The sequence below is a fragment of the Electrona antarctica genome, assembly GCF_951216825.1.
Source record: "Electrona antarctica genome assembly, chromosome: 11".
NCBI lineage: Eukaryota > Metazoa > Chordata > Actinopteri > Myctophiformes > Myctophidae > Electrona > Electrona antarctica.
The window spans coordinates 48,083,738-48,110,669 of record NC_136792.1 but is presented as its reverse complement, the minus strand read 5'-3'; the positions used below and the strand labels follow the sequence as shown (position 1 = coordinate 48,110,669).

Here is a 26,932-nt window from a genome sequence, read left to right as displayed (position 1 = left end):
TTCGTAAATCTGTAATGTAGCTATTTTATGATGTGACAGCTGGGCAGCCTGGCTGAGAGTCTGTGGCAGTGTTACTCTATACTATGACACAATGTTGTGGTTGGATGTTGCTCTACTGATGACTGGCGAGGAATACTTGACCTCTGAAAGTTGCCTCTGAGCATTCTTGTTTGGAGCCAAGCCTCAGACTCTAGGAGAAACAGCACAATGTAGCCCAGATAAGCCATTACAGATAACCTGAGGCAAAATCGTGTCCAGGGACCAATTGGTACTTGGTAGGTGCCAATGTTCACATTCATTGATGGTGTTGCCTGGGCAACAGTAAACATTTTAGCCCCTTGAGCCTTGCTTACTAACTACTGTTAGAAAAAACTATAAAACGCTGAAGAATGGACAGCTTGTGTTGCCCAACACCCCTCAAACACTTTCCTCATCCAAATTATGCAAGACCGAAGACTTTTTTTTTTTCCATGAGCTCCATGTTTGTTTACACCCCTTTCCCCATACTTCTGCAAATATGGAGAATACAATCTGTAACATTTCTCCTTATCTGGGCAATGCATGCAGTCTGATTCCAATAGGATTGGGATTTGTAAACCTCCTGTAGTCTTGGGCTTGGTTATAGGGGACACAACTGAACTCAATTGATTGATTGATTGAAATATTTATTAACAGTTTGCAGAATTACAGTACATTTCAAGCACAAACTCAATACAAAGACTGTTAACTGTGAGTGGACGACCCAATTAAGCATTACACTTGTTTACAAGAGGCTCCACCTTGTTCAATTCATCAAAACATTTAGAGACGTACAAATAGACACTTCTATATAGTCAAAGAACAGAACAGGAATTCATCATAAGAACAACCGATAGATTGGAAACTAAGCTACACTCATCGCAACATTTTAAAACCCATGTGGGTTTGCTCTGAATGCTACTGGTTTTAAAATGTTATTTGTTTTTATTCTGCTGTGTGTGGAATGCCTATTGTGTGGCAGACATACTGTTTGTGTTTTATGTCTCCTTGTTACTGAAAAAAGCACTTTAGAAATAAAAAAAACAACCTCTCGCCCTGGCCTTGGGCTGGGCAGAGATAATGATTAAATTATAGATGGACTTCCTACTGTGCTTAAAATAAATGCTTCCTCACAATGTATAGTATAAATAAAATCGTAGGAGCTATACTGTACCTTTCTTTGCATCACTGCAAAAGCACCACTTGGGATAAAATCTTGTATACCGTATATGTCTGTAAGGTCACTGCTACTGTACTTGACTTCTCACTGCACAATGCTTGATCAAAGCCAAATCTTCAAATGATCTGATGCATGCGTGTGCTGAAGAGGTTGATGCCCCAATCTGTAGATCTGGAAAAAAAGAATAAAAATAATCGAATCAACTCAACTCTTAACCCATTTTGACCTGAGATCAGATTCTAAAAATGTCTTCTACATCCTGACAGTTTTCTGAAAAAGCTATGTTTCTATGTCAGTCGTTCTTCTATTTTTCAAAAATAGCAGACCTACAAGCTCGTAGCACGCCACTCGGTGGCGCGCTATGAGCTTGTAGATCTGCTATTTTTCAATAGCTAAAGCATTACATAATGCTAACACCAAAAGGTGTTCCCGCCCAAAATGGGTTTTAAAACTCAGTACTTCCTTCTTGTCTTCTCTCCCAGAACCCTCGTTTCCCGGGCAACCTGCAGATGTCAAACCGACAACTCGACGAGGCGGGGGAGAATGATGTCAACAACTTGTAAGTGTTGTTAATCGCAATTGCTGTGATTGTCGCTGCTACAGAATCCATTGCTTCTTGGGAGATTTGGGAATGTGGTCCTTGGGTACCAGTCTGTACCAGTTTGCAATCTTCTCATCATTAGTCAAATTGATGTTTATTTTTTAAATGACTTTACACCTTGCTCTCACTTACCTTTCTTTCTTTCTTTCTTTCTTTCTTTTCTTTTCTTTTCTTTCTCTCTTTCTTTGTCCCGTTTCTAGTTTCCAGCTGACAGTGGAGATGTTTGACTATCTGGAGTGTGAACTCAACCTCTTCCTGGGTGGTAAGTTTAAGTTCTTCTGCTCTCCTTTCCTGCTCGTCACAGCTATCCCAGCTGGTATCCGGACTAGAACTCGCCAGTTTTTCCGACTCTTTAGTGCATTTTAGTTTTACCTCACCTTCAATTAAATTGCATTGAATTGAGAGAGAGGATAGTTGTTTAGAGTTAACACTAGATGAAGTAGGAATGCTAAAAGTTTAACCCATTTAGGCCTGACGTCGAAATAAAAAAAACGTTGGCTCTGAAAGAATATATATTCAAAGATTTGTGCCGCATTTTTACGATTTAAAAAAAAAATAGCAGACCTACAAGCTCGTAGAGCGCCACTCGGTGGCGCGATATGAGCTTGTAGATCTGCTATTTTTCAATAGCTAAAGTATAACATAATGCTTAGTTAAAACACCAAAAGGGCTTCCCGCCCAGAATGGGTTAAACACCAAAGTACCGAAACAATGTAATTAATTTGTAAAACAATATCCTGAAATGGCAGGCCTACTTATCATTGGTATTCACATACTCACCTTTTTATCATCATCTAGCTGACCATTGAATTGCACAAAATAATTTGATCACTTTGGAAATGAACTATAACTGTAAAGCGACTACATGAGAAAATAACCTTAAAGTCGCTGAGAGGCGATGGGATGGGCCAGGTTGTCAGACGCGCTCCGCTCCACAAACAAAAGGAATTCGCTGGATCCAAAACAATCCTTTTAAGGGGTTTATTAAAGCAATATGAATGACTCAAAGGGTGCTCAAACATAAATCAAAGTAATCACAGCGATAAACAACGTAAATAAAAGAAAGCAAAATAAAGCGGTCAACAAAAAGTACGGCGTCCCACACACCCCCTCTCTCTCACTGTGTGTCAAACAGGTGAACAGGCCACCTTCTTGAGTGAACCAGGTCCGCCCCTATGCCCGTCAATCAATCACATTAACACCAGTGACGGCCCATTCATTTCATTGGCCAAAATATTACAATAATCCAATTCATGGCTCCTACAATAACATCTGTGGGTTTGACATACTACACTGATGAAGACAGCATGTTAGCATAACGATGACGACGACATTGATGAAGAATGTTCGCCGCGGTGAGTTGGTAAACTGGCGAGTTCTCCGGTATCCTCCGGGTTTACCCGAGCCGCCAGGAGATTACCCGAGCCGCCACAAGACATATTGTTGCTTATAGAGGGTATGCGCATGACATCATCATCGTACCCGGAAGTTATGCAGGAACGCCTACTTGACTTTTCTGTTTGGATGTATGGGCTATACATCCAAACAGAAAAGTCCTATCTTCATTATAAACGACATTAAAGTCACTTTGACACTCGATTTACCATTCACTTTATGCATGCGCATACCCTTTATTCCCATCTCTATTAGTCAACTGAACTAAGACAACCCATTTTGGGCGGGAACCCCTTTGGTGCATTATGTTATGTTTTAGCTATTGAAAAATAGCAGATCTACAAGCTCATAGCGTGCCACCGAGTGGCGCGCTACGAGCTTGTAGGTCTGCTATTTTTGAAAAATCGAAGAACGCCTGACATAGAAACATAGCTATTTCAGAAAACTGTCAGGATGTAGAAGACATTTTTAGAATCTGATGAATCTGATGAAACCCAAATCTAGTATATCCAAGTACCGATTGGAACATTAATTTTAACACATTAAGTGTGTCTGAATGAGCAGACTGAACAGTGCCCGTTTCACACGACCGGGCCTACTACAATGTATCTGGTCTGGTGTATTTTGAAGGAATCACATCATCTAGGAACAGAGACTAGTCTTGAGGTGTGCGTGCATGTGTGCGCCTGCCTGTGTCAGGAAACCACACCTCTGTGTACAGGGAACAGAGGCACTCAAGCCCTGGCATCAAAGATGGAGCAGAGCAGGCAGGGGGGGGGGGGGGGGGGGGTTCAGGTTGCTACTGCCCTTTTCTGCTTGACTTGAGACACTGTGATCCCTGGCTTGAGATGCAGAGCATTACATTACTGATTGGGCATTACATTCAACCATCCTCACACACATTCCCCCCTTTTTTCCCCTCACTGTATATGTCTCTTTTCCCTTTTTGAGTGGTGTAAACCACTCCTACAACTGGCTTTGTTAGTTTACGTGTCTGTCTGTTTGTCTGTCTGTCTGTTCGTACCAAAAAATGAGCATGGTTGCTATGGTCACCCAGTTCACACGGGTGTGATTTCATTACGTCAGACATTACGTCAGACCACAGCTGATCAGTCTATATAAGACCTTACACCACTCAGTTCACACGGGTGTGATTTTTACCTCTATGATGAATTCCTGTTCTGTTCTTTGACTATATAGAAGTGTCTATTTGTACGTCTCTAAATGTTTTGATGAATTGAACATGGTGGACCCTCTTGTAAACAAGTGTAATGCTTAATTGGGTCGTCCACTCACAGTTAACAGTCTTTGTATTGAGTTTGTGCTTGAAATGTACTGTAATTCTGCAAACTGTTAATAAATATTTCAATCAATCAATCAATCATACACCGATGGTGGAGTAAACCATGCAAGGCACCAACCTGCTCATCAGGGAGCAATTAGGGGTTCAGCGTCTTGCTCAAGGAAACTTCGACACTGACTCTGGGGGGAGCTCGGGATCGAACTGCTCAACCGCCAACTCTACCCCTGAGCCATTGCCACCCCTTCTCAGGCTTTTCCAGTTTGTTTTTGTGCCCAGGACGGTCGGTCGCTGACTGAAGCCAGAGAGGGATGTAACAAGTGGGTGGGGAAATAAGGGGCTGAATAAGTTATGCTTGTGTTTTGGTGTGTAGTGTACTAGTGTAGGCTATAGAGCGTCGCAGTCCCACCCCCTTGAGAGACCCGGAAAATAAATCCCCGTTCATTTTCCTCAAGACGTTTACGCCGCGGACAAAGCCAACTCTTGTCGTGACAAATCATGACAACAAACACAATTTTTCGGGCCAAACAAAGAATTAGAAAGTAGAAAAAAAACGGCAGGTTACAACACTTTTTTTGTTGTTTTTCTTCTTTGTAATTATTTGTTTGGTCCAAAATATTGTGTTTGTTGTCATGATTTGTCACGACTCGAGTTGGCTTCGTACGACGCTTAAAGGGCCTTTAAATAAATACTTTTTGAAATGTCTATGAGGGAAAAATGCATTGGGATTCATTTCCTGGGCCTGGCATCGTCATGAAAGGGGGCGGGACTGCGACCCTCTTTAGGGTGCTTCGTTGCTGCTTGCCTATCGGGCCTGCATGGCTCTTTAGTCGACTGCGGTAACGCCTTACGGATCCATGGGTCCCGGGTTCGCCTCCCGGCCCAGGCGACGATTCTGTACTAGCCTGATTATCAGACTGTAGCTGCGTGGAGCAGTCCACTCAGACAGTGGGCGGGGTCTATGGGTGGGATCCAGGCTACTAGAGTAAAATGGTACATTTATATAGTGCTTTTTTATCCAAAGCGCTTTACATTCACCCATTCACACACCGATGCAAGGCACGAACCTGCACATCGGGAGCAATTAGGGGGTTCAGCGTCTCGCTCAAGGACACTTCGACACTAACTCTGGGGGAGCCCACAGGGATCGAACTGGGAACCTCACGATTCTCATCCGGCTGCTCTACCAGCTACTGCCGCCCGAGTTAATTTAACTTGGAGAGTGTACAAATGGTACAAATGGAACCAAACAGACTCCTCTAATCCTGTGTGTGTGTGCGTGTGTGTGTGTGTGTGTGTGTGTGTGTGTGTGTGTGCGCGTGTGTGTGCGTGTGTCCCCAGTGTTCAGCAGCCTGGACATGTCGCGGTCAGTCTCCGTCACGGCGGCGGGCCAGTGTCGCCTGGCTCCTCTAATCCAGGTGATCCTGGACTGTAGCCATCTGTACGACTACACCGTCAAGCTGCTCTTCAAACTGCACTCCTGTGAGTTGGAACAGACCCCTGCCCCCTGCTGGTTGCACAGTAGAACTACAACAAGCCCCAATATATATGCCTACAGACAGAGGCTTGCATGTTTTTTGGCACATTTCCACGAACGATTGAAAAAAAATCCTACTGCACGGGTAAAGCTTTACCTAAAGCACTGTGTGTGTGTGTGTGTGTGTGTGTGTGTGTGTGTGTGTGTGTGTGTGTGTGTGTGTGTGTGTGTGTGTGTGTGTGTGTGTGTGTGTGTGTGCGTGTGCGTGTGCGTGTGTGCTTGCAGGCCTTCCAGCAGACACTCTCCAGGGCCACAGAGATCGTTTCCAGGAGCAGTTTAAGAAGTGAGTTCTCCCAGTATAGACATACACAGTACTAATCAGTCTTGCTGAACATAGACTGTTTGGAGTTATTGACTGCGAAATGTATTCTGCCCCATGTTCTCCCGTTGCCAGGCTTTTTAGTTTGTCGTACCTTTTCTTCTCTCTTTTTTTCTTTAAAAAAAAGTATTTTGGGGGGCTTTTCTGCCTTTTTATTGATGGGACACAGTGGAGAGAGACTGGGAATGACACGCCGCAAAGGTTGTCGGGATCGGGATTCGAACCCGCCACACTCTGTCAGGCATGCACCTATATGTGGGTATTGCGCCTGCATGGACCGCTAGGCCAGCGGGCGGCCCCTTGTCGTACCTTTTCAAGTCATGCTGCACTTAGTGTTTTCTTTTTATCGCTCCCCCGGTCAATCGATCGCTGACACGGACACATGTCCTGTGTTCACACAGGAAAGAAAAACAAAATCACACTCACGTGAAGTGAGGGGTGCTCTTATCATACATCCTCATATTCCATCGTCGTCGTCATATCGCCATGACCTGGCTCGCCTTGCATGATCCCGCATGACAGCACAGCTGTGTCCCATTCAGCTTTGATTCCTGAAAGAACTGCTCCACCACCAAATGATAGGCCACACCCACTTAATCAACTAATTTAATTGGACACAGGTTTGTTTAATTTATAAAAAGGAATGTCCAAAAAGAGTGTTATAGAAATTATTTAATGTGCTATTGGCTCTTGTTGGAATTAATGGAAATCCGCCTATAGAAGAAAATAACAAAATGTCAAAAAATATAGAAAGCTGCTTCTATGGAAAGTCTATCCTATTTTAATTAAAGGACCACTTCATCACTTTTCAACGTATCTTCATATAATTGGTCCTCACTAATGATCATGATAAAATACCACAATTCTTTTCTGCTCAGTCTGCGTCTCATAGGAGGACTGTGGGCAGTTCAGAAACCCGTCCACCAGTAACATCATCGATGGGGAATCCAAGCTAATAGAAACTACAGGCTTTTTACTCCTGAAAAGTTGCAATGCGAAAATGGAAGCCATCGTTCTCACGATAATACAAATCTAAACATTGTTTAAACAATATATTGTTTCAAGAAAATCTGCATAACGATGATGTTACTGGTAGACAGGTTTCTGAACTGCTCACAGGCTACAGCCCTCCTATGTTGAGTACACCAACGTTTTATGTTATAAATGTTTAGTATGGGTCCCAAGCATGTAGAAACTGCCGGATGCTAACTTGCATATGTTGAGCAATTTTTGTAATCGGCATAATCTGTGACCATACCATTAATTAACAACCTATAGAAGGAAAAATATTAAAAATTTCATGTCATGTCAAACTAGGGGTTTTCATGATGCTGAATCCATTCCAAGCATTAGTTTTGCAAAAAAAAAACACACTCATTGGGCTAAAAACGACCATGCCCACTTGCCCAATTGTGCTGACATCATCACATTTGTGATGACTGCAATGGCCGTTTTTAGCCCAATGAGTGACACACAGACGCACACATAATCACAGTCAACATTGGTCACTTCAGACTGTCATATTACCAACACCTGGGAGAAGACAAAATAAAAGCACCTTCTCCTCAAATAGACCGACTGCCTATAATGGAGGAGATTGAACAGTATGTTGCAAGCTGCTTTGCTTTACACTTGGACAACCCCATAATCCTCAAGCCTCTGACCACTGATTAAAACAAGTTTGCAGAACATCTCAGCAACTGACTACATTAACGGTGGCAGTTACGACGGGTTTGGTTGTTTAAGTTATTTACAAAAACACTGGCGTTCAGCGGTGCTTTGCCTCTGTGCTGCCACACTCGCGCGTGTGCGCACACACGCACACACACACGCACACACACACACAAGCACACAGAAGCCCCTCTCTCCCCAGCCACATTTTCACTACTACTGTCTCATGCATATTTAATCACGATGAATGAGTTTGTCCCTATGTTATTGTTATGTTATGTCTCGGTTTCTCAATCTTGCTCTTGTCCTTGCAAAAATATAGTTTCTGGGATTTCCAATGGGACAATACAAAGCAGAAATGTCTACACAAATGGAAACTATAGCAGACACTTTGGTGAAAATCTCTCTCTCTCTCTCTCTCTCTCTCTCTCTCTCTCTCTCTCTCTCTCTCTCTCAGATTAAAAAGTCTATTCTACCGCTCCAGTAACCTGCAGTACTTCAAGAGACTGATTCAGATCCCACAGTTGCCTGAGGTGAGCGACGTTCATTTTGCACAACATTATTTATTTATCTACTTTATTTTTTAAATTTAAAACTGACTTATGAAGGGTTGATGACACATTGACTCTTCTTAACAATTTGTGTTTTATTGCGAACGCAGTGAGCATTTACTATGAGACCCAGCAGATCACGTCTGTGTGTGTGTGTGTGTGTCTGTGTGTCACGCTGTAACAGCACCCGCCCACCACCAGAGGGCGCAGCTGTATCACACAAAAACACACACACACATGCACGCACGCACACACACACACACACGCACGCACGCACGCACGCACGCACGCACGCACACACACACACACACAAAACTTAACTTAAAAAAAAACTTAACTTAAAAAAAAACTTAACTTAAAAAAAAAATTAAAAAGGAAAAACGCACACACACAAAAAACTTAACTTAAAAAAAAACTTAACTTAAAAAAAAAATTAACTTAAAAAAAAACTTACAAAGGAAAAACGCACACACAAAAAACTTAACTTAAAAAAAATTAACTTAAAAAAAAACTTTAAAAAAAAAAACCTAAAAAAGAAACACGCACGCACGCACACATACACACACTAAAAAAATAACTTGAAAAAACAATTAATTTAAAAAAACTTAACTTAAAAAAAACCTTAAAAAGTACGTAATTTATTCTAATTGTTGTTATTGCAATTTACGAGCTGCGTTCGCTTCCCGCGTTTGCGCGTCTTACTTGTAATTATATTAGTGTACCAGTATAATTCCTCAATGTATCATGGAGTCTTTCATTCATTTGGATTCCATAGAAGCCAGCGAAAATTGCCGATCAACAAGCTTTCAATGCACTTGTAGATCGGCTATTTTCGGTTCTTCTTTTAAGATTAGAGCATTTAAACTTCTGAAGTGGTCAAACTCACAATATGTTCAGAAGCATCTTCCAAGTTAATAAAAGCAAAAGTTAAAGCCTCAGTGTGTGATTTCTTCCCCTGGTTGGCAGTACAGTATGTATGTAGAACAGCAGGAGCAATATTACTAAAACATCATTATGGGCGGGAACCCCTTTTGGTGTTAGCATTATGTTATGCTTTAGCTATTGAAAAATAGCAGATCTACAAGCTCATAGTGCGCCACCGAGTGGCGCGCTACGAGCTTGTAGGTCTGCTATTTTTGAAAAATCGAAGAACGACTGACATAGAAACATAGCTTTTTCAGAAAACTGTCAGGATGTAGAAGACATTTTTAGAATCTGATCTCAGGTCAAAATGGGTTAACTTAACACCATCCTACTGTCTGTATCTTACCAGAACCCGCCCAACTTCCTGCGAGCGTCAGCTCTGTCGGAGCACATCAGTCCCGTGGTGGTGATTCCTGCCGAGGCCTCGTCCCCCGAGTCGGAGCACGTGGTGGAGACCGAGGACCTGGTGGACACCGACATCCCCGTACTGCCGGTAAGTACACCATAATGTCATCCCTGTACTGCCAGTATATTCACCGTAACATCATCCCCGTACTGCCAGTATATTCACCGTAACGTCATCCCTGGCCTGTACTGCCAGTATATTTACCGTAACGTCATCCCTGTACTGCCAGTATATTTACCGTAACGTCATCCCTGTACTGACAGTATATTCACCGTAACGTCATCCCTGTACTGCTGGTATATACACCGTAACGTCATCCCCGTACTGCCAGTATATACACCGTAACGTCATCCCTGTACTGCCAGTATATTCACTGTAACGTCATCCCTGTACTGCCAGTATATTCACAGTAACGTCATCCCTGTACTGACAGTATATACACCGTAACGTCATCCCCGTACTGCCAGTATATTCACCGTAACGTCATCCCTGTACTGACAGTATATTCACCGTAACGTCATCCCTGTACTGCTGGTATATACACCGTAACGTCATCCCCGTACTGCCAGTATATACACCGTAACGTCATCCCTGTACTGCCAGTATATTCACTGTAACGTCATCCCTGTACTGCCAGTATATTCACAGTAACGTCATCCCTGTACTGACAGTATATACACCGTAACGTCATCCCCGTACTGCCGGTATATTCACCGTAACGTCATCCCTGTACTGCCGGTATATTCACCGTAACGCCATCCCTGTACTGACAGTATATTCACCGTAACGTCATCCCCGTACTGCCTGTATATTCACCGTAACGTCATCCCTGTACTGACAGTATATTCACCGTAACGTCATCCCCGTACTGCCTGTATATACACCGTAACGTCATCCCTGTACTGCCTGTATATTCACCATAACGTCATCCCTGTACTGACAGTATATTCACCGTAACGTCATCCCCGTACTGCCTGTATATTCACCATAACGTCATCCCTGTACTGACAGTATATTCACCGTAACGTCATCCCCGTACTGCCTGTATATACACCGTAACGTCATCCCTGTACTGCCAGTATATTCACCGTAACGCCATCCCCGTACTGCCGGTATATTCACCGTAACGTCATCCCTGTACTGCCAGTATATACTCCGTAACGTCATCCCCGTACTGCTGGTATATACACCGTAACGTCATCCCCGTACTGCCGGTATATTCACCGTAACGTCATCCCTGTACTGCCAGTATATACTCCGTAACGTCATCCCCGTACTGCCAGTATATACACCGTAACGTCATCCCCGTACTGCCAGTATATACACGGTAACGTCATCCCTGTACTGACAGTATATTCACCGTAACGTCATCCCCGTACTGCCAGTATATACACCGTAACGTCATCCCCGTACTGCCAGTATATACACCGTAACGCCATCCCCGTACTGCCAGTATATACACGTAACGTCATCCCCATACTGATACAGTGATAAATGTCGTCGAGACAATACAATTTCTCCACGATATGCTGTTTCAGAGATATCATACATATCGTGATGCAGTGAATACACATTCTATAATTTACAGTTCTATACCTAAATGTATACTTCTGCGGAACAATGGTTTCGTTCGCCAAAATAAAATACAAAAGAAGTTGGTTGACTTAACCCATTCTGGGCGGGAACCCCTTTTGGTGTTTTAAACATTATGTTATAATTTAGCTATTGAAAAATAGCAGATCTACAAGCTCATAGCGCTTGTAGGTCTGCTATTTTTGAAAAATCGTTAAAATGTGTCTCAAATCTTTCAGAAAATTGTCATGATTTAGAAACTTTTTTTTTTTAATTTCGACGTCAGGCCTGAATGAGTTAAATTGTGATTCTTTTCCCTTTGAACGCTGTTTCTGTGTCCACATCCAGGCCGCCGTAGAAACCAAGTTTGATGATCTGTTTGGCACCTCGGCCGCGACAGACCCTTTCAACTTCAACAGTCAGAACGGCATGCGCAAGGACGACAAGTGAGTGAGCCTCATCGAAGCCACGCTGTGTATCGGCTTGCATTTGTTATTGCCAGACACACTACGTGGAAAACGATATCTCATTCTCACCACAGTGTGAGTTTTAGCGTGAAGGGAGACAGTGAACCTGGAATCGATCCAGAGACGTTAGAGTCGATGCACTATCCAGTCACCTCCCGGCACTCACAATTTTTAACACCATGGAGGCCCGGTGAAAAAAGTGAATGTGCCCTGCCTGTTTAGCTGACGAAAACGAAAATCTTAAAACGATCATAACTCCCGATCTAAATCATCCCGTCTAATTCTGAAAAAAGATCCTGTGTTAGGCGGCGCTCCGGTCGCTAGTCGCGATAGATTTATTCTTACCTCCCGTTATTGTCGATCGACTCTAGAGTGGTGTGGCTATTGTTAGCTGCTACACAGACATGCACACCAACTTCCGGTGCGCCGGTAAAAGTGGTCCGGGCGCTATAAATGATGGGCACATGGATTAACTAGAAAGGTCGCAATTTTAAAAAATTGCAAAGTGTGGTTGCCGCAGTCGCTTACATAGGCCCCTCCCACTAACGTTGCTAGCCAATTACAATTTGCGGCGCCCCCTATGGATGAAAATGAAATTGCTTTTGGCTTTTGGTTGATTCAACCACCCACGATATCTGATTCAAATTTGGGGTGGGTTGGACATTTGGTTTGTGATTTGTGGCGTTTTTTGTAAAATAGGCCCCTCTCCCACTAACTTCGGAAGCCGATTACGGCCGAACGATACGCACTCGCATCAAAATTCCGCCTGTGGTGTTTTCAACGGAAAGGTCCAGAGATCATGTGTGCCGATTTTTGTGAGATTTGGACAAAGTTTGTAGGAGGAGGAGCAAAAAGTGTGTTTTGGAGAAAATTCTAAATGGCGGAAAATCTATCATGACGCAAATGGGCGTGGCCTAGCCTGGATCCAGCCCAAAGACCCCGCCCACTCTCTGAGTGGACTGAGTCTCTTGGTCTGGTGTTGCACTGTGAACCTATAATTTCTTCGGTACAAAAATGTATTATCCAATGAGAATCGGTGGTGGGGGTGGGTCTAACGAACAACCAATCAGCGCCGAGTCCCGTTTTCAGCGTCATCACGCAGCGCAACACACAGAGGAAGGAGGGGAAAAACAACACCAATGGCTACTGGTTGAGGGAAATTCTAATCCCCTCCCCCTTGAAATCGCTCAGACAGGAGACAATGTCAGACTGAAGCTTCAAGAAAGCTACAGTCTGATAATCAGGCTAGGCGTGGCCTATATGGGGAGATGCGTCATAACCCAAGGAATCCAGGGACAAAATAATTTTGAGGCCGATGTAATTATATGATAATTAATTTTCGTAATTATTATGAACCTCCCTGCCAAGTCTTGTAACTATAGCTATTATGGTGTCAGAGAAAAAAATACTTGAGTTGGACTTTTAGATCTTCCCATGTTAAGTGAATGGGGAAATTTGAATTCACTAATTAATTAATATCAATTAAACTATACAACATTTATCTATAGCAAGCACACCATTCCCGATGAAGTCGTCAATTTGACATATGGCTCAAGTGCGTACAGTCAAAACTGTGGAAGGAGTAGCGTTTCAAAAAAAGTCTTACTCCAGTAAAAATAAAGTGTTACAATTACAATAGTCTGGCAACCACACTAATAATAAATAAAGTGTTACAATTACAATAGTCTGGTTGCCCACACTAATGAATGAAAAGAAAAGGTAAGGGGAACAATAGTGTGGTTGCCCATAGGCAACCACACTAATAAAGTGTTACAATTACAATAGTCTGGTTGCCCAAAAATAATAATAATAATAATAAAGTGTTAGAATTACAATAGAGTATAAAGTATAACATAATTCTTAAAACACCAAAAGGGGTTCCCGCCCGTCACTACACCATTGGTTCTCAAAGTTGGGGTCTCAGCTAGTCCTTAGAAAGGTAGAAACTAAAATCAGCCAGAGAATGTATCATTCATATACTGTACAGTACTATGCTGCGTGAATAAACATACAATTTGATAGCATACAGTAGATCACCCAGGTTTTATGGTTTTTCAATCAACACACGTGTATGTATAAGTGTTGCAACACTTAAAATGTAGAATATGTAATGTTAACGGTAATATCGTATATCGTATCGATATCGCAATATTTGGCATAAATACAGAGATATGAAATTTTGTCCATATCATGCAGCCCTACTTGTAATCCAGAGCCCATAGAGTATAGACAGAGTTACGACAACTCCGTTCACTTCATGGGGCCAGTCCTCTTCTACATAGACTTCTATTGGCGAATAGGGACACCGGAAGTTTACAGAATCTATTGTAGTCGATAGGGCTCGCGCGAGTACATGAACCACGTGACCGGGCTGTTTTCTGCCCCCTCAATGTCGCAACTCTGTCTATACTCTATGGCTCTGTTGTAATCCAAACGTACACGCGTGTGGGTATAGGGATAGGGTGGCCTGGCTGGGTGTATGACTTGACTACCGCGGCCTGAATGATTCAGCCCTGCAGCCCTGGTGTGAGATATGATCTGGACAACAGATGTCAATATGAAGTTGAGGATAACATTGACCACTTCTGTGTCTTAGTCATACTTCTCTCTCCTTTCTTTCGTAATATTTTTTGTCATCAGACGGACAGCTTGGTCATATACTTCTCTCTTTGTTGACGTTTTGTTAACTCATCCTCCTGCCGTTAACCCAGTGGTGGAAAGTAACTAAGTACATTTACTCAAATAATGTACTTAAGTAAAATTTTGAGGTATTTGTACTTTACTTGACTGTATTCCAATTTCCAATACATTTACATCTACTCCACTACATCTCAGAGCCAACATTTGTACTTTTACTCCACTACAATTATTTGAAAACTTTAGTTACTGTTACTTTGGAGATTTACATTTTGATTAGAAAAACATACATTACTGTAACCACTTCAACCCTATATACATTTCGACCATTTGAAAATAGCTGATCTACAAGCTCACAATGCGTCGCGATGCGATGCATTGTGTGCGACCTCTCTTTTCTATTCAAATATGAATATAAACTGGAAAGGTTGCAATTTTGAAAAAGTGCAAAGTGTGGTTGCCGCAGTCGCTTACATAGGCCCGTCCCACTAATGTTGCTAGCCAATTACAATGTCGCGTCAACCTTGTGATCATGCATAAGTAATTCGGAGGGGATTTATCCCCCCAAAATCATGTTTTTGCAACAATCGGTTACATATTTCGCATTTGCGGCGCCCCCTATGGATGAAAATGGAATTGATTTTGGAACTTGGTTGATTGAACCACCCGGGACATGTGATTCAAATTTGGGATGGTTTGGACATTCCGTTCGCGATTTGTGGCATTTTTTGTAAAATAGGCCCCTCCTACTAACTTCGAACGACGATTACGGCCGAAGTATATGCACTACCAAAATTCTGCAGTTGGTCTTTTAATCGGATAGGTCCGGAGATCATGTGTGCCGATTTTTGTGAGATTTGGACAAAATCTGTAGGAGGAGGAGCCAAAAGTGTGTTTTGGAGACAATTCAAATTTGCAGGATTTTTTTCCCTGACGAAATTGGGCGTGGCCTATATGTGGAAATGCATCATAACCCAAGGAATCCATGGAAAAAGAAATTTAGATTTGACGATTTACGGTTCAAGAGTTATAGGGAAAAACGCAAAGTGGGCTGTAATAGCGCCACCATGAGGCCGACTGATGTAATTCCCTTTCAATTAATTTTCATAATTATTATGAACCTCCCCCCCAAGTCTTGTAAATATGGCGCTTACGGTCTCCAAGGGAAAAAAATACTTAAATGTAGTCTTCGATTTCCCCATTATAAGTCTATAGAGAACTAATTAATTAATATCAATTAAACTATACAACGGATCTCTTAGCAAAATACAAGCACACGATTCCCGATGAAGCCGGTCAATTTGACCTATGGCTTGCGTGTGTGCGGCAAAAACTGTGGGAGGAGTAGTGCGGCAAAGTATCCAAATGTACAATAACAATAGTCTGATTTCCCTGTTAGGGCAACCACACTAATGATTGCCCTGTTAGGGCAACCACACTAAATAGGTCCGGGCAAGCAAGGTGTTAATCACTTTGAACTTGGTTTCCCTATTTTGAGCATGACATTGTTGAAAATGTAATAGTTAAAATAGCAGATCGACAAGCTCACGCAGTGCATCGCGATTTGACACGCGAGTGAGTGCATACGTTGACTATTTTAACTATTTGTCTACGTCTCTACGATGAAGTATATAGGGCTTGAGTGGTTAAGGAACAATAGGCAGTTGTATAATCGGCGACAAATGGGGAAAGAACAACAAAGAACATCAAACTAATCCTATAGGGGTTTCACTTCCTTAACGACATTTCAGAGATTCTGAAGTTTTTCTGTTTGTGTTTCTTTTCACGAGTGATGTTATTGTCTTGTCGTCTCCCTCAGAGACCGTCTCATCGAGCAGCTGACCAGGGAGATCCAGGCCCTCAAGGAGGAACTGGAGTCTTTTCGACTGGAGGTGAGAAGAAGAACACACACTCATGACTTCATTTCTCCAAATAGCAGACCTACAAGCTTGTAGCGCTACGAGCTTGTAGATCTGCTAGTATGAAGGTATGAAGGGTTTTCAGGTGCAGTCGGTAGTGCTGTCGCTTCACAGCTAGAAGGTCCTGGGTTCGATTCCCGCTGGGGACGCTGGGGGGGGGGGGGGGGGGGGGGGGGGGGGTGATCTCTCCTCCGCGTCATCAGTGCCCATACCCTATAGGTGGGGTTGGCGAAAGGGCCTTTCTGTGTGGAGTTTGCATGGTCTCCCCGTGTCCCCTAGGGTGGTATAGATGCCCCCACAAAAAACACGCAGTAATCCTGGTCTCCCCCTGGCCAGCCGGGGGAGGCTGTTTGTGATGACAAGGCGGTGTTCTGAGCAGAGTGTAGGAAGTCTTGAAACACACACACACACACACACACACACACACACACACACACACACACACACACACACACACACACACACACACACACACACACACACACACACACACTTGTTCTGACTGAGTCTGCCAACTCCCTCTCAGTCTCAACCCTATTCCTGGCTGATTTCTCTCTCTCTGTCTGAACCCTGTCCTCTTCCAGAGCGGGCGGCTGTGCCAGGCGCTGAGGGGGCGTGTCAGTGAGCTGGAGGCAGAGCTGGCGGAGCAGAGCCACCTGAGGATGCAGGCCGCCGGGGAGAGCGAGTTCCTGAAGGTCGAGCTGGACGACCTGCGGCGCGTCAAGGAGGACACCGAGAAGGAACAACGCAGCCTCACCGAGATAGAGAGTGTGTTTGACCTTTTTATTTTAAGGACCAGATCCTAAAAAACTGTTTTCTGAAAAACCTATGTCAGTGGTTTGTCAAAGTATTTCATGTCAAGGACCCCCAGAATTATATGTACTAGCCCTTACCCGTTGTGAGATATTGCCCCCCCCCCCCCCCCCCCCCCCCCCCCTGTGGCCGCGGGGGGTACTGCGCCCTGGGTGCGTTTTCGCATTTTTAATTCACTAATAAATTAATTATTAATCATTAATGTGTTAAATCGAAAAAAGGGCTTTGTTACGCCCTCCATATTATTATGGTCAATGCCTGTGTGAAAAGTGGGAGTGATTGGTGCAGGCTGTGAGGAGCTACGGCAGTGACAGTGACAGACAGACAGACAGACACACATTCAGACATTGACTTGACTGAATTATAGTATGATGATGATGATGATGATGATGATTTGGCCACAGACCCTCATCTCAAAATATGTTGTTCCAGAGACCTCCCCCAAAAGCAAAGATATGAGTTAAAAACTCACGCTGTGAAAGGATCATTTTCACAATTAAAAGAAAATATCAGATCTACAAGCTCCGCGGGCAAAATCTCTGCGAAAAAGGCAGTCCCGTTGGGAATCGCTGCACTAAACTATTACAAGTTACTTACCTTACACCTCTAGATAATGTAATGTCAAATATTACATTTTTTGAGTGGTGCTAGCGCCACTCCTATACGCAGCTGTGTGTGTTTGTGTGTGTGTGTGTCTGTGTGTTTGTCTTGTCTGTCTGTCCGAGCACGGAAATAGCCGTGTATCTGTCACCAGGAAAGCTGTGAGTAACAGAGTAGGGGAGGATCTGTCAGGATTTAATCCATTAAGACCTGGAACACATCTCTGTCACTTTAGCGTTTACAAGCAATATACAAGCTCATAGCGCGGCCGAGTGCCGCAGTATGAGCTTGTAGATTTGAAAGATCGTATTAATTTGTGAAAATCTATGAATATATTCTTTCACAGCTAATGTTTTAACCCATTCTGGGCGGGAACCCCTTTTGGTGTTAGCATTATGTTATGCTTTAGCTATTGAAAAATAGCAGATCTACAAGCTCATAGCGCGCCACCGAGTGGCGCGCTACAAGCTTGTAGATCTGCTTTTTTTGAAAAATCGAAGAACGACAACATAGAAACATAGCTTTTTCAGAAAACTGTCAGGATGTAGAAGACATTTTTAGAATCTGATCTCAGGTCTAAATGGGTTAAATCAAATATTTGCTTCTGGGGGGGTCCCCGGAACAACATATTTTCAGATGGGGGTCCGTGTCTCCGCGGCCAAATGCAGACTATTCTGGGGTTCCTTGACATGAAATAGTTCAGGTTTAGATAGGTTTTTCAGAAAACTGTCAGTATTTAGAAGACATTTGTAGAACCAGGCCAGTAGGGTTACTTGTCATTCAGGAGGCAAGCATCTAACCACTAAGACATTGAGTGGCTCTCTCAGCATTTGAACCTGTTTTAACCTGTTTGGAGTACTTAATGTGTGGGGTTTACCGCACCCACCCAGACGTTTTAGCAGCCAAGTAAGCAAAATACAGACCATCATTTTTATGTTTTACGAACTGAACCCCTAATTGCTCCAGATGTGCAGGTTGGTGCCTTGCATGGTTTCCTCCGCCATCGGTGTATGAATGAGTGAATGTAATGTAATGCACAATCAATGTAAAGTGCCTTGGATAAAAGCACTATATAAATTTACCATGTATTCACCATTGTGCGTGCATGCTTGTTCTTCTCAGGAAAGGCCCAGGCCAATGAGCAGCGTTACACCAAACTGAAGGAGAAATACACAGAGTTGGTCCAAGGCCACGCAGACCTGCTGAGGAAGGTAGGAGGAACGGACGGTGCTCACCTCTCACCACCTTGTAAAGTGCTTGACAGAGTCGAACGTAATCGACGCAAGAATACATAAGCAACGCTGGGTGAGAGAAATTCCTCCCTTGCGTTGCGTCGGTTACGTCTTGCGTCTAGTGGACGAGTAGATGCTTGCACGTTAAATCCGACGCAAGAAAAGGCAAGACAACGCAAGCAACGCAAGGGAGTATGCATGTATAAAATAACCTTGCGTTTTTTGTGTCCGTTTGACTCCCCCACGCAAGGAACAAAACGGACTATGTAGAGGCCTTAACACTGGTTCTTCTCAGCGTCTGGTCTGGGGACCACCAGGGGTCCAAATAGATAGACCCTTCGTCAAATTATTTTGGGGGAGATTATGTTATATTTATGGGGATATTATACTGTCCCAGTAGCTTTCTCTTTCAGTTCCAGTTTACAAAATGTAACACTGTCTCCCCTAGTAGCAATGGTTGACATCCCTCAGGTCCTAATTATTTTGGTGTGTGTGTGTGTGTGTGTGTGTGTGTGTGTGTGTGTGTGTGTGTGTGTGTGTGTGTGTGTGTGTGTGTGTGTGTGTGTGTGTGTGTGTGTGTGTGTGTGTGTGTGTGTGTGTGTGTGTGTGTGTGTGTGTGTGTGTGTGTGTGTGTGTGTGTGTGTGTGTGTGTGGCCTAAGAATAGCTGGCATGACAAAAAGCAAAGCCAAACAACTTGCCAAATACTGTTCTGTTTCGGCTGTTATAGGCAGTTTGTCTGTGTGGAGGAGGAGGTGCCATGTGTATCCTTAAGTGAACATGAACTGTCAACCCCGTTATATTTGTTTCCTTGTAAAATTAATTGTAATTTGTGGATTCAAATAAAGAAATCGAAATGTGTGTGTGCGTGTGTCTGTGCGTGTGCAGAATGCGGAGGTGACCCGACAGATGACGCTGGCACAGGCAGCACAGGATGAGGTGGAGACCGTGAGGCGAGAGATGCAGGACAACGTGAAGGCTGCCCAGGAGAGCGCAGACAGACAGGTGAGAAAGTGAAGGCTGCCCAGGAGAGAGCAGACAGACAGGTGAGAAAGTGAAGGCTGCCCAGGAGAGCGCAGACAGACAGGTGAGAAAGTGAAGGCTGCCCAGGGAGAGAGCAGACAGACAGGTGAGAAAGTGAAGGCTGCCCAGGAGAGCGCAGACAGACAGGTGAGAAAGTGAAGGCTGCCCAGGGAGAGAGCAGACAGACAGGTGAGGAAGTGAAGGCTGCCCAGGAGAGCGCAGACAGACAGGTGAGAAAGTGAAGGCTGCCCAGGAGAGCGCAGACAGACAGGTGAGAAAGTGAAGGCTGCCCAGGAGAGCGCAGACAGACAGGTGAGAAAGTGAAGGCTGCCCAGGGAGAGTGCAGACAGACAGGTGAGAAAGTGAAGGCTGCCCAGTGAGAGCGCAGACAGACAGGTGAGAAAGTGAAGGCTGCCCAGGGAGAGAGCAGACAGACAGGTGAGAAAGTGAAGGCTGCCCAGGGAGAGAGCAGACAGACAGGTGAGAAAGTGAAGGCTGCCCAGGGAGAGTGCAGACAGACAGGTGAGAAAGTGAAGGCTGCCCAGGAGAGAGAGCAGACAGACAGGTGAGAAAGTGAAGGCTGCCCAGGAGAGAGAGCAGACAGACAGGTGAGAAAGTGAAGGCTGCCCAGGGAGAGTGCAGACAGACAGGTGAGAAAGTGAAGGCTGCCCAGGAGAGAGAGCAGACAGACAGGTGAGAAAGTGAAGGCTGCCCAGGGAGAGCGCAGACAGACAGGTGAGGAAGTGAAGGCTGCCCAGGGAGAGAGCAGACAGACAGGTGAGGAAGTGAAGGCTGCCCAGGGAGAGAGCAGACAGACAGGTGAGAAAGTGAAGGCTGCCCAGGGAGAGAGCAGACAGACAGGTGAGAAAGTGAAGGCTGCCCAGGAGAGCGCAGACAGACAGGTGAGAAAGTGAAGGCTGCCCAGGGAGAGTGCAGACAGACAGGTGAGAAAGTGAAGGCTGCCCAGTGAGAGCGCAGACAGACAGGTGAGAAAGTGAAGGCTGCCCAGGAGAGAGCAGACAGACAGGTGAGAAAGTGAAGGCTGCCCAGGAGAGAGCAGACAGACAGGTGAGGAAGTGAAGGCTGCCCAGGAGAGAGCAGACAGACAGGTGAGAAAGTGAAGGCTGCCCAGGGAGAGCGCAGACAGACAGGTGAGAAAGTGAAGGCTGCCCAGTGAGAGCGCAGACAGACAGGTGAGAAAGTGAAGGCTGCCCAGGGAGAGAGCAGACAGACAGGTGAGAAAGTGAAGGCTGCCCAGGGAGAGAGCAGACAGACAGGTGAGAAAGTGAAGGCTGCCCAGGGAGAGAGCAGACAGACAGGTGAGAAAGTGAAGGCTGCCCAGGGAGAGAGCAGACAGACAGGTGAAGCCAGCAGACAGAGATAGAGATAGAGCTTCCTTAACCCATCTAGGCCTGACCTCAAAATTAAAAAAAATCTTCTAAATCCTCCAGTTTTCTGAAATAAATATTTTTACGATTTTTCAAAAATAGCAGACCTACAAGCTCGTCACCGAGTGGCGCGCTATGAGCTTGTAGATCTGCTATTTTTCAATAGCTAAATTATAACATAATGTTTAAAACACCAAAAGGGGTGATTCTGAAAATAACAGTTTTCTGAAAAATCTATGTTTCTGTGTCAGTGGTGCTCAACCTTTTTCATGTCAAGGACCCCCAGAATGATCTGTATTTGGCCGCGGACCCCCATCTGAAAATATGTTGTTCCAGGGACCCCCAGAAGCAAAGATTTTAGTTAAAAAACGCTCTGAAAGAATATATATATTCAAAGATTTTTCAAAAATAGCTAAAAACATTTATGCTTAAAACACCAAAAGGGTTCTCGTCCAGAATGGGCTGATTTATCCTCCGTGATCTACAAGCTCACAACACGTCGCAATGGGACACGCTGTGAGCTTGTAGATCAGCTTTAGTCGGCAAGTGGCGCAGAGCGATATGTGGGAATTAAACTTAACCCATTTTGGGCGGGAACCCCTTTTGGTGTTTCAAGCATTCTGTTATACTTTAGCTATTGAAAAATAGCAGATCTACAAGCTCATAGCGCTCCACTCGGTGGCGCGCTATGAGCTTGTAGATCTGCTATTTTTTTAAAATCGTAAAAATGCGGCACAAATCTTTGAATAGGTATATATTCTTTCAGAGCGAACGTTTTTTTTATTTCGACGTAAGGCCTAAATGGGTTAAGCAGAGCTCCACAAACTGCCGTGCCTGTATCGTTATGTCTTTTATCTTTCTCTCATTGTTCTCACTAGTTCTCTCAAAATGTGAATTGGTTGCTTTATGATATCTCTGCTGTCGGGGAGAAACCATCTTAATACCACCTGAAAACCGTATATTTTTTTAAAACAGAGCAATACTGCCCCATCAAAATTGGTATTTTGACTTTATATATTGTCAATTCATGCGAGGGTGGAGTTAGTTGCTTTAGCAGACAGTTTAAGCGTCCAATGGAGTTAGGTGGTTTTGTCCAAAGCACTTTGTTTCTTTTGTTTCCTTTTAAGATTATTTTGGGGCTCATCTTTCTCATCTCTCACGTGTGTGTATATATATATATATATAAATATTCCTAATGTCACGTGTTATTATTTATGGTCTTATCTGCTTCCTTCCGACCTCCGTCAGGAGAAAGATCAACAGGAGCAGCTTCAGACGATACAGACAGAGCTGCTGTCCAGCAGGGAAGAGTTGATCACCCTGAAAACTGCCGTGACCTCTTCACAACAGGTCAGTCTGCTCTCTCACACACGCACGCACGCACGCACGCACACACACACACACACACACACACACACACACACACACACACACACACACACACACTCCATGAACCCTCTAAACAAAGGGTAAGTGTCATGGCCGCCCCAATGCATTTCCAATGGAAGTCACATGGTTCGACACAAACATTTTGTTGTACGGCTTTCGGCTGTGTTTCGACTGCCCCCCTCCCCCTCATACAACAAAAATGTTGTGTCAAACCATGTGACTTCCATTGGAAATGAATTGCGAGCTTGCATCAGTAAACAAGTCTCATGCATCAGCTATACAACAATCTGTTGTGAAGGTCTGAGTGAGGCCTTAGGAGCCATGTCCACAGAAAGTGTTATTTAAACTGCCAACGGATTTCTGCATTGCATTTCTTTTCTACGGTAAAGTCAAGACACTCTGGAGTGTTCCTCCCCTCTCTGGGCACGCCAAGTAGAAAATGGTTAGTTTGGAGATAGTCTCGCGTAGCCAGACAACTATTCCACAATCTCCAAATGCTATAGAGTCTGGAACTACACCGAAATCTGAGTAATCTGTTTGTCATTTCCGTTCACGAATATATATTTGAATATATCTTTAGATCTTATTTTCCCATTTCTGCTAATAAGCAAGCTATATTTGCTTTGATTATTTAGATTTATATTAGGATAAAGACGAAACGGAAGTGGGGAGGGGGCTTCACTTCCGCTTTATATTTCACTCGTGATCAGAGCTTCCGTTGCGTCCAGACTGTATGACGGAAGCACTTGAAAATCCGAGAGGCAACAGTCTGGCAACGTGAGACTAGAGGAACCTATTCAATCAATGTCACGTTTTAGTTTGTTTGGAGAGGAACCCCACTCTTCAATAGAGGAACTGGTAGCTCGTGGTCCGGGTAGCTCAGTCGGTAGAGCACTTGCCTTTCGACCGCAAGGTCATGTGTTCGAACCCGGGCACCGCCAACTCAGTGTGTGAGTAACATGGCTTGAAGTCGTGCGGTAAGTACTGGGAGCTGATGGTACTGTAGGACTGTAGGTGTTGCGCTCCACCTCAGCAATCCATCTCCCAGAGGTCTAGCGCATTGAAACGGCGATAGACTCCCACACCCTGGCAGATACCGACAATAAGCCTCTCTGACTGACTTACTTACTTACTTACCCCATTTTGACCTGAGATCAGATTCTAAAAATGTCTTCTACATCCTCACAGTTTTCTGAAAAAGCTATGTTTCTATGTCAGTGGTTCTTTGATTTTTCAAAAATAGCAGATCTACAAGCTCATAGCGCGTCACTCGGTGGCGCGCTATGAGCTTGTAGATCTGCTATTTTTCAATAGCTAAAGCATAACATAATGCTAACACCAAAAGGGGTTCCCGCCCAGAATGGGTTAATAGAGGAACCAAACTCTTCAATGTCACTTTCTTTGACCAACGACGATCTAAATTGAGGAGAAGTGGGACTTCTATGTACAATAACAGAAACATTTTTAAATTGAAGTGAATGTTAAAATAAACAATTTAATTGTAATCTTCTGCTATGGGCTCTCAAACCCTTTTACCACTAAACAAGAAGTGGACAGTAAATAGCGAGTGTTGTAAGTTTATTTGAATGTAGCTGAGTGTAATAATAACACATCAACAATAATCCGATGTTTCATATAAATACTGCATGGTCCTTGGCTACTATGGTTTTGTTGAAAAATCAATACGAGTTTAACTGCTTGTTCTGGGCCCGGCGATGGATCATACCCAGTCAGCTGAACTGCAGGGATGACTGGACACTTTCTATTCACAAACATTAACCACTTAAAGGGACATTTCACCGCTGGAAGAAACTGCAGTCACTCAATGTTAATAGTATTTGTAGTAGATAACATTAGCACAATTTGAAATGTGCACCCTATGGCCAGAAAAATATATGTATATGTCTGTATGTTTGACCAGGGTTTGACTGGATTGCTGAATTCCTACAATGACCATAATGCTTTGATGCAAATCCCCTCCTTGTGGAGAGGGGGGGAGGGAGGCTGCATGGAGGTGTGACTTTGTTGTCGCCAGAGTAATCTACAGTAGTAAGAGAGTAATGACACTCCTGTTGACTCGCATAATAACAATGGAATGCGGAAGTGCTCATTCTATCTCAATGGAATAGTTCCAGCCATAGGAGCAATGTTTGGAACTATCGCCCATAGGTACCCGCTTTGCGGCGAGATCAAAGCGTGTCACCACTCTCTTACTAGATTACTCTGGTTGTCGCGCAATATTTCCGTCGGAACGCTCGCTCCTTGCCTGGGTAGATGAGGTGTAAGTCAGACCTCAAAGTACCGACAATGCTTGGCATTCGCAGGCGATGAGGCATTGTCTGCTACATTACCACCGGCGCCTCCTTTTATTCCATCTCTCTCGTGAACCACCCACTCTTGTCACATTAGTTCTGTACCCACTTACTCATCCACCCCGTCGTATTGTATTTGCCTTCCTCCATCCCTTTCCTCCCTAGCCTGTATTTCCACACGTACGGTTGGAGGCCATCGATATTGTCCTTTTCTTTTTGCTGAGGTTTGCGTGATCTGCGCAAAAGGACAGTTAACCCATTTTGGGGCGGGAACCCCTTTTGGTGTTTTAAACATTATGTTATAATTTAGCTATTGAAAAATAGCAGATCTACAAGCTCATAGCGCGCCACCGAGTGGCGCGCTACGAGCTTGTAGGTCTGCTATTTTTGAAAAATCGTGAAAATATTTATTTCAGAAAACTGGAGGATTTAGAAGGATTTTTTAAAATTTTGAGGTCAGGCTTAAATGGGTCAAATGATAAGGGACAATATCGGTGGCACCCAACTGTAACATTCCTCTCCTCATGTGCCTCCTGTCAGTCAGTAGAGTTCACAAACAGATGATTGTCTTGCCACCGTTTGTTCCTATCACCTTTTTAACAGGGATATATTTCTCTTCTGTCTTTGATTTCTTAATCCTTTTCTATTCTCTGCTGGACCTGCTGGTACCACAGGCTGTAAGTCTTTAGATCTGTTTGCTAATTTCTCACACATGTAAATGTTTACTTGCCCATTCCATGATTTCACATTCTCTGGATAATTTACAATTTACAATTTAGGCATTTAGCAGACGCTCTTAATCCAGAGCGATTTACATTAAGCAAGAACAAAAAGCATGGGAATACATCACATATGTAAAATGCATTTATCGCGAAACATGCGTAAGCTAAGAACGTGACTAGAACATATCTATATAATGACACTATACATATAAACTATAACTAGAACATATCTATATAATGACACTATACATATAAACTATACATATATGCTATACTATGCTGTACATATATACTATGAAGTGCTATGACTACATACAATGCACTTATTGTGCTGTCTACATGACATGCTATAAGTCTGTTTCATTGGTAATGTAACGCATAAGAAAGACACATGCTGTTGTCCTTTTTTTGACCGAAATGCAACTTATTAATAATAAGTAATATATAATAAGTCGCAAAAACACTACAGTATAACAGTACTTAATTTTATGAATCTGCTTTAATGAATTCCCTTTTGCTATACATTAATTTAAGGTTGTTATTTTGTGCCAGAGCCCATTTAAATTGATTGTAACCCTCCTCTCGGACAGTAACCCCAATTATACAACAGGTCGTTTTGAGGAAACGATCTGATTGGTTAAAAATGCCATCTAGCCGTGCAAGCATGATGGAACTAACATTCGGTCGTAGTGGCTACATCTGTCATTAAAATATGTTTTTTATCGAATATCTTAGATATAATGAAATGGGTTTTTTTAAGAGTAACTGTTGTATAACCGCAATATTACACAATATTAAACTTAACCTTATGCCTTACCCCAGACAAAGACTAAAACATGTAATTTGGGGGCATTTGAATGTGATTTCTGGCTTTGCCAATAATACGCCAGTAAATAAAAGCTGCCATGTTGTGGAAGTTACATTTGTACCATATTTTTAATTATCATAATTCCTCCAC

General features: G+C 43.6%; 1 protein-coding gene across 2 annotated transcripts in view; it reads left to right on the top strand.

Moving 5' to 3' along the window:
* Nucleotides 1-26,932, top strand: part of hip1 (huntingtin interacting protein 1) — a 107,243-nt gene that overhangs the window by 57,545 nt on the left and 22,766 nt on the right. For both annotated transcript variants that reach the window (XM_079514734.1, XM_079514735.1), the window contains exons 6-17: nucleotides 1,681-1,757; nucleotides 2,000-2,061; nucleotides 5,836-5,976; nucleotides 6,257-6,314; nucleotides 8,479-8,554; nucleotides 9,846-9,989; nucleotides 11,823-11,920; nucleotides 16,398-16,470; nucleotides 17,082-17,265; nucleotides 19,033-19,121; nucleotides 20,029-20,145; nucleotides 22,800-22,901. In XM_079514734.1, coding sequence (XP_079370860.1) covers nucleotides 1,681-1,757; nucleotides 2,000-2,061; nucleotides 5,836-5,976; nucleotides 6,257-6,314; nucleotides 8,479-8,554; nucleotides 9,846-9,989; nucleotides 11,823-11,920; nucleotides 16,398-16,470; nucleotides 17,082-17,265; nucleotides 19,033-19,121; nucleotides 20,029-20,145; nucleotides 22,800-22,901 — 1,221 coding nt within the window. The remainder of the gene's footprint in view (nucleotides 1-1,680; nucleotides 1,758-1,999; nucleotides 2,062-5,835; nucleotides 5,977-6,256; nucleotides 6,315-8,478; nucleotides 8,555-9,845; nucleotides 9,990-11,822; nucleotides 11,921-16,397; nucleotides 16,471-17,081; nucleotides 17,266-19,032; nucleotides 19,122-20,028; nucleotides 20,146-22,799; nucleotides 22,902-26,932) is intronic.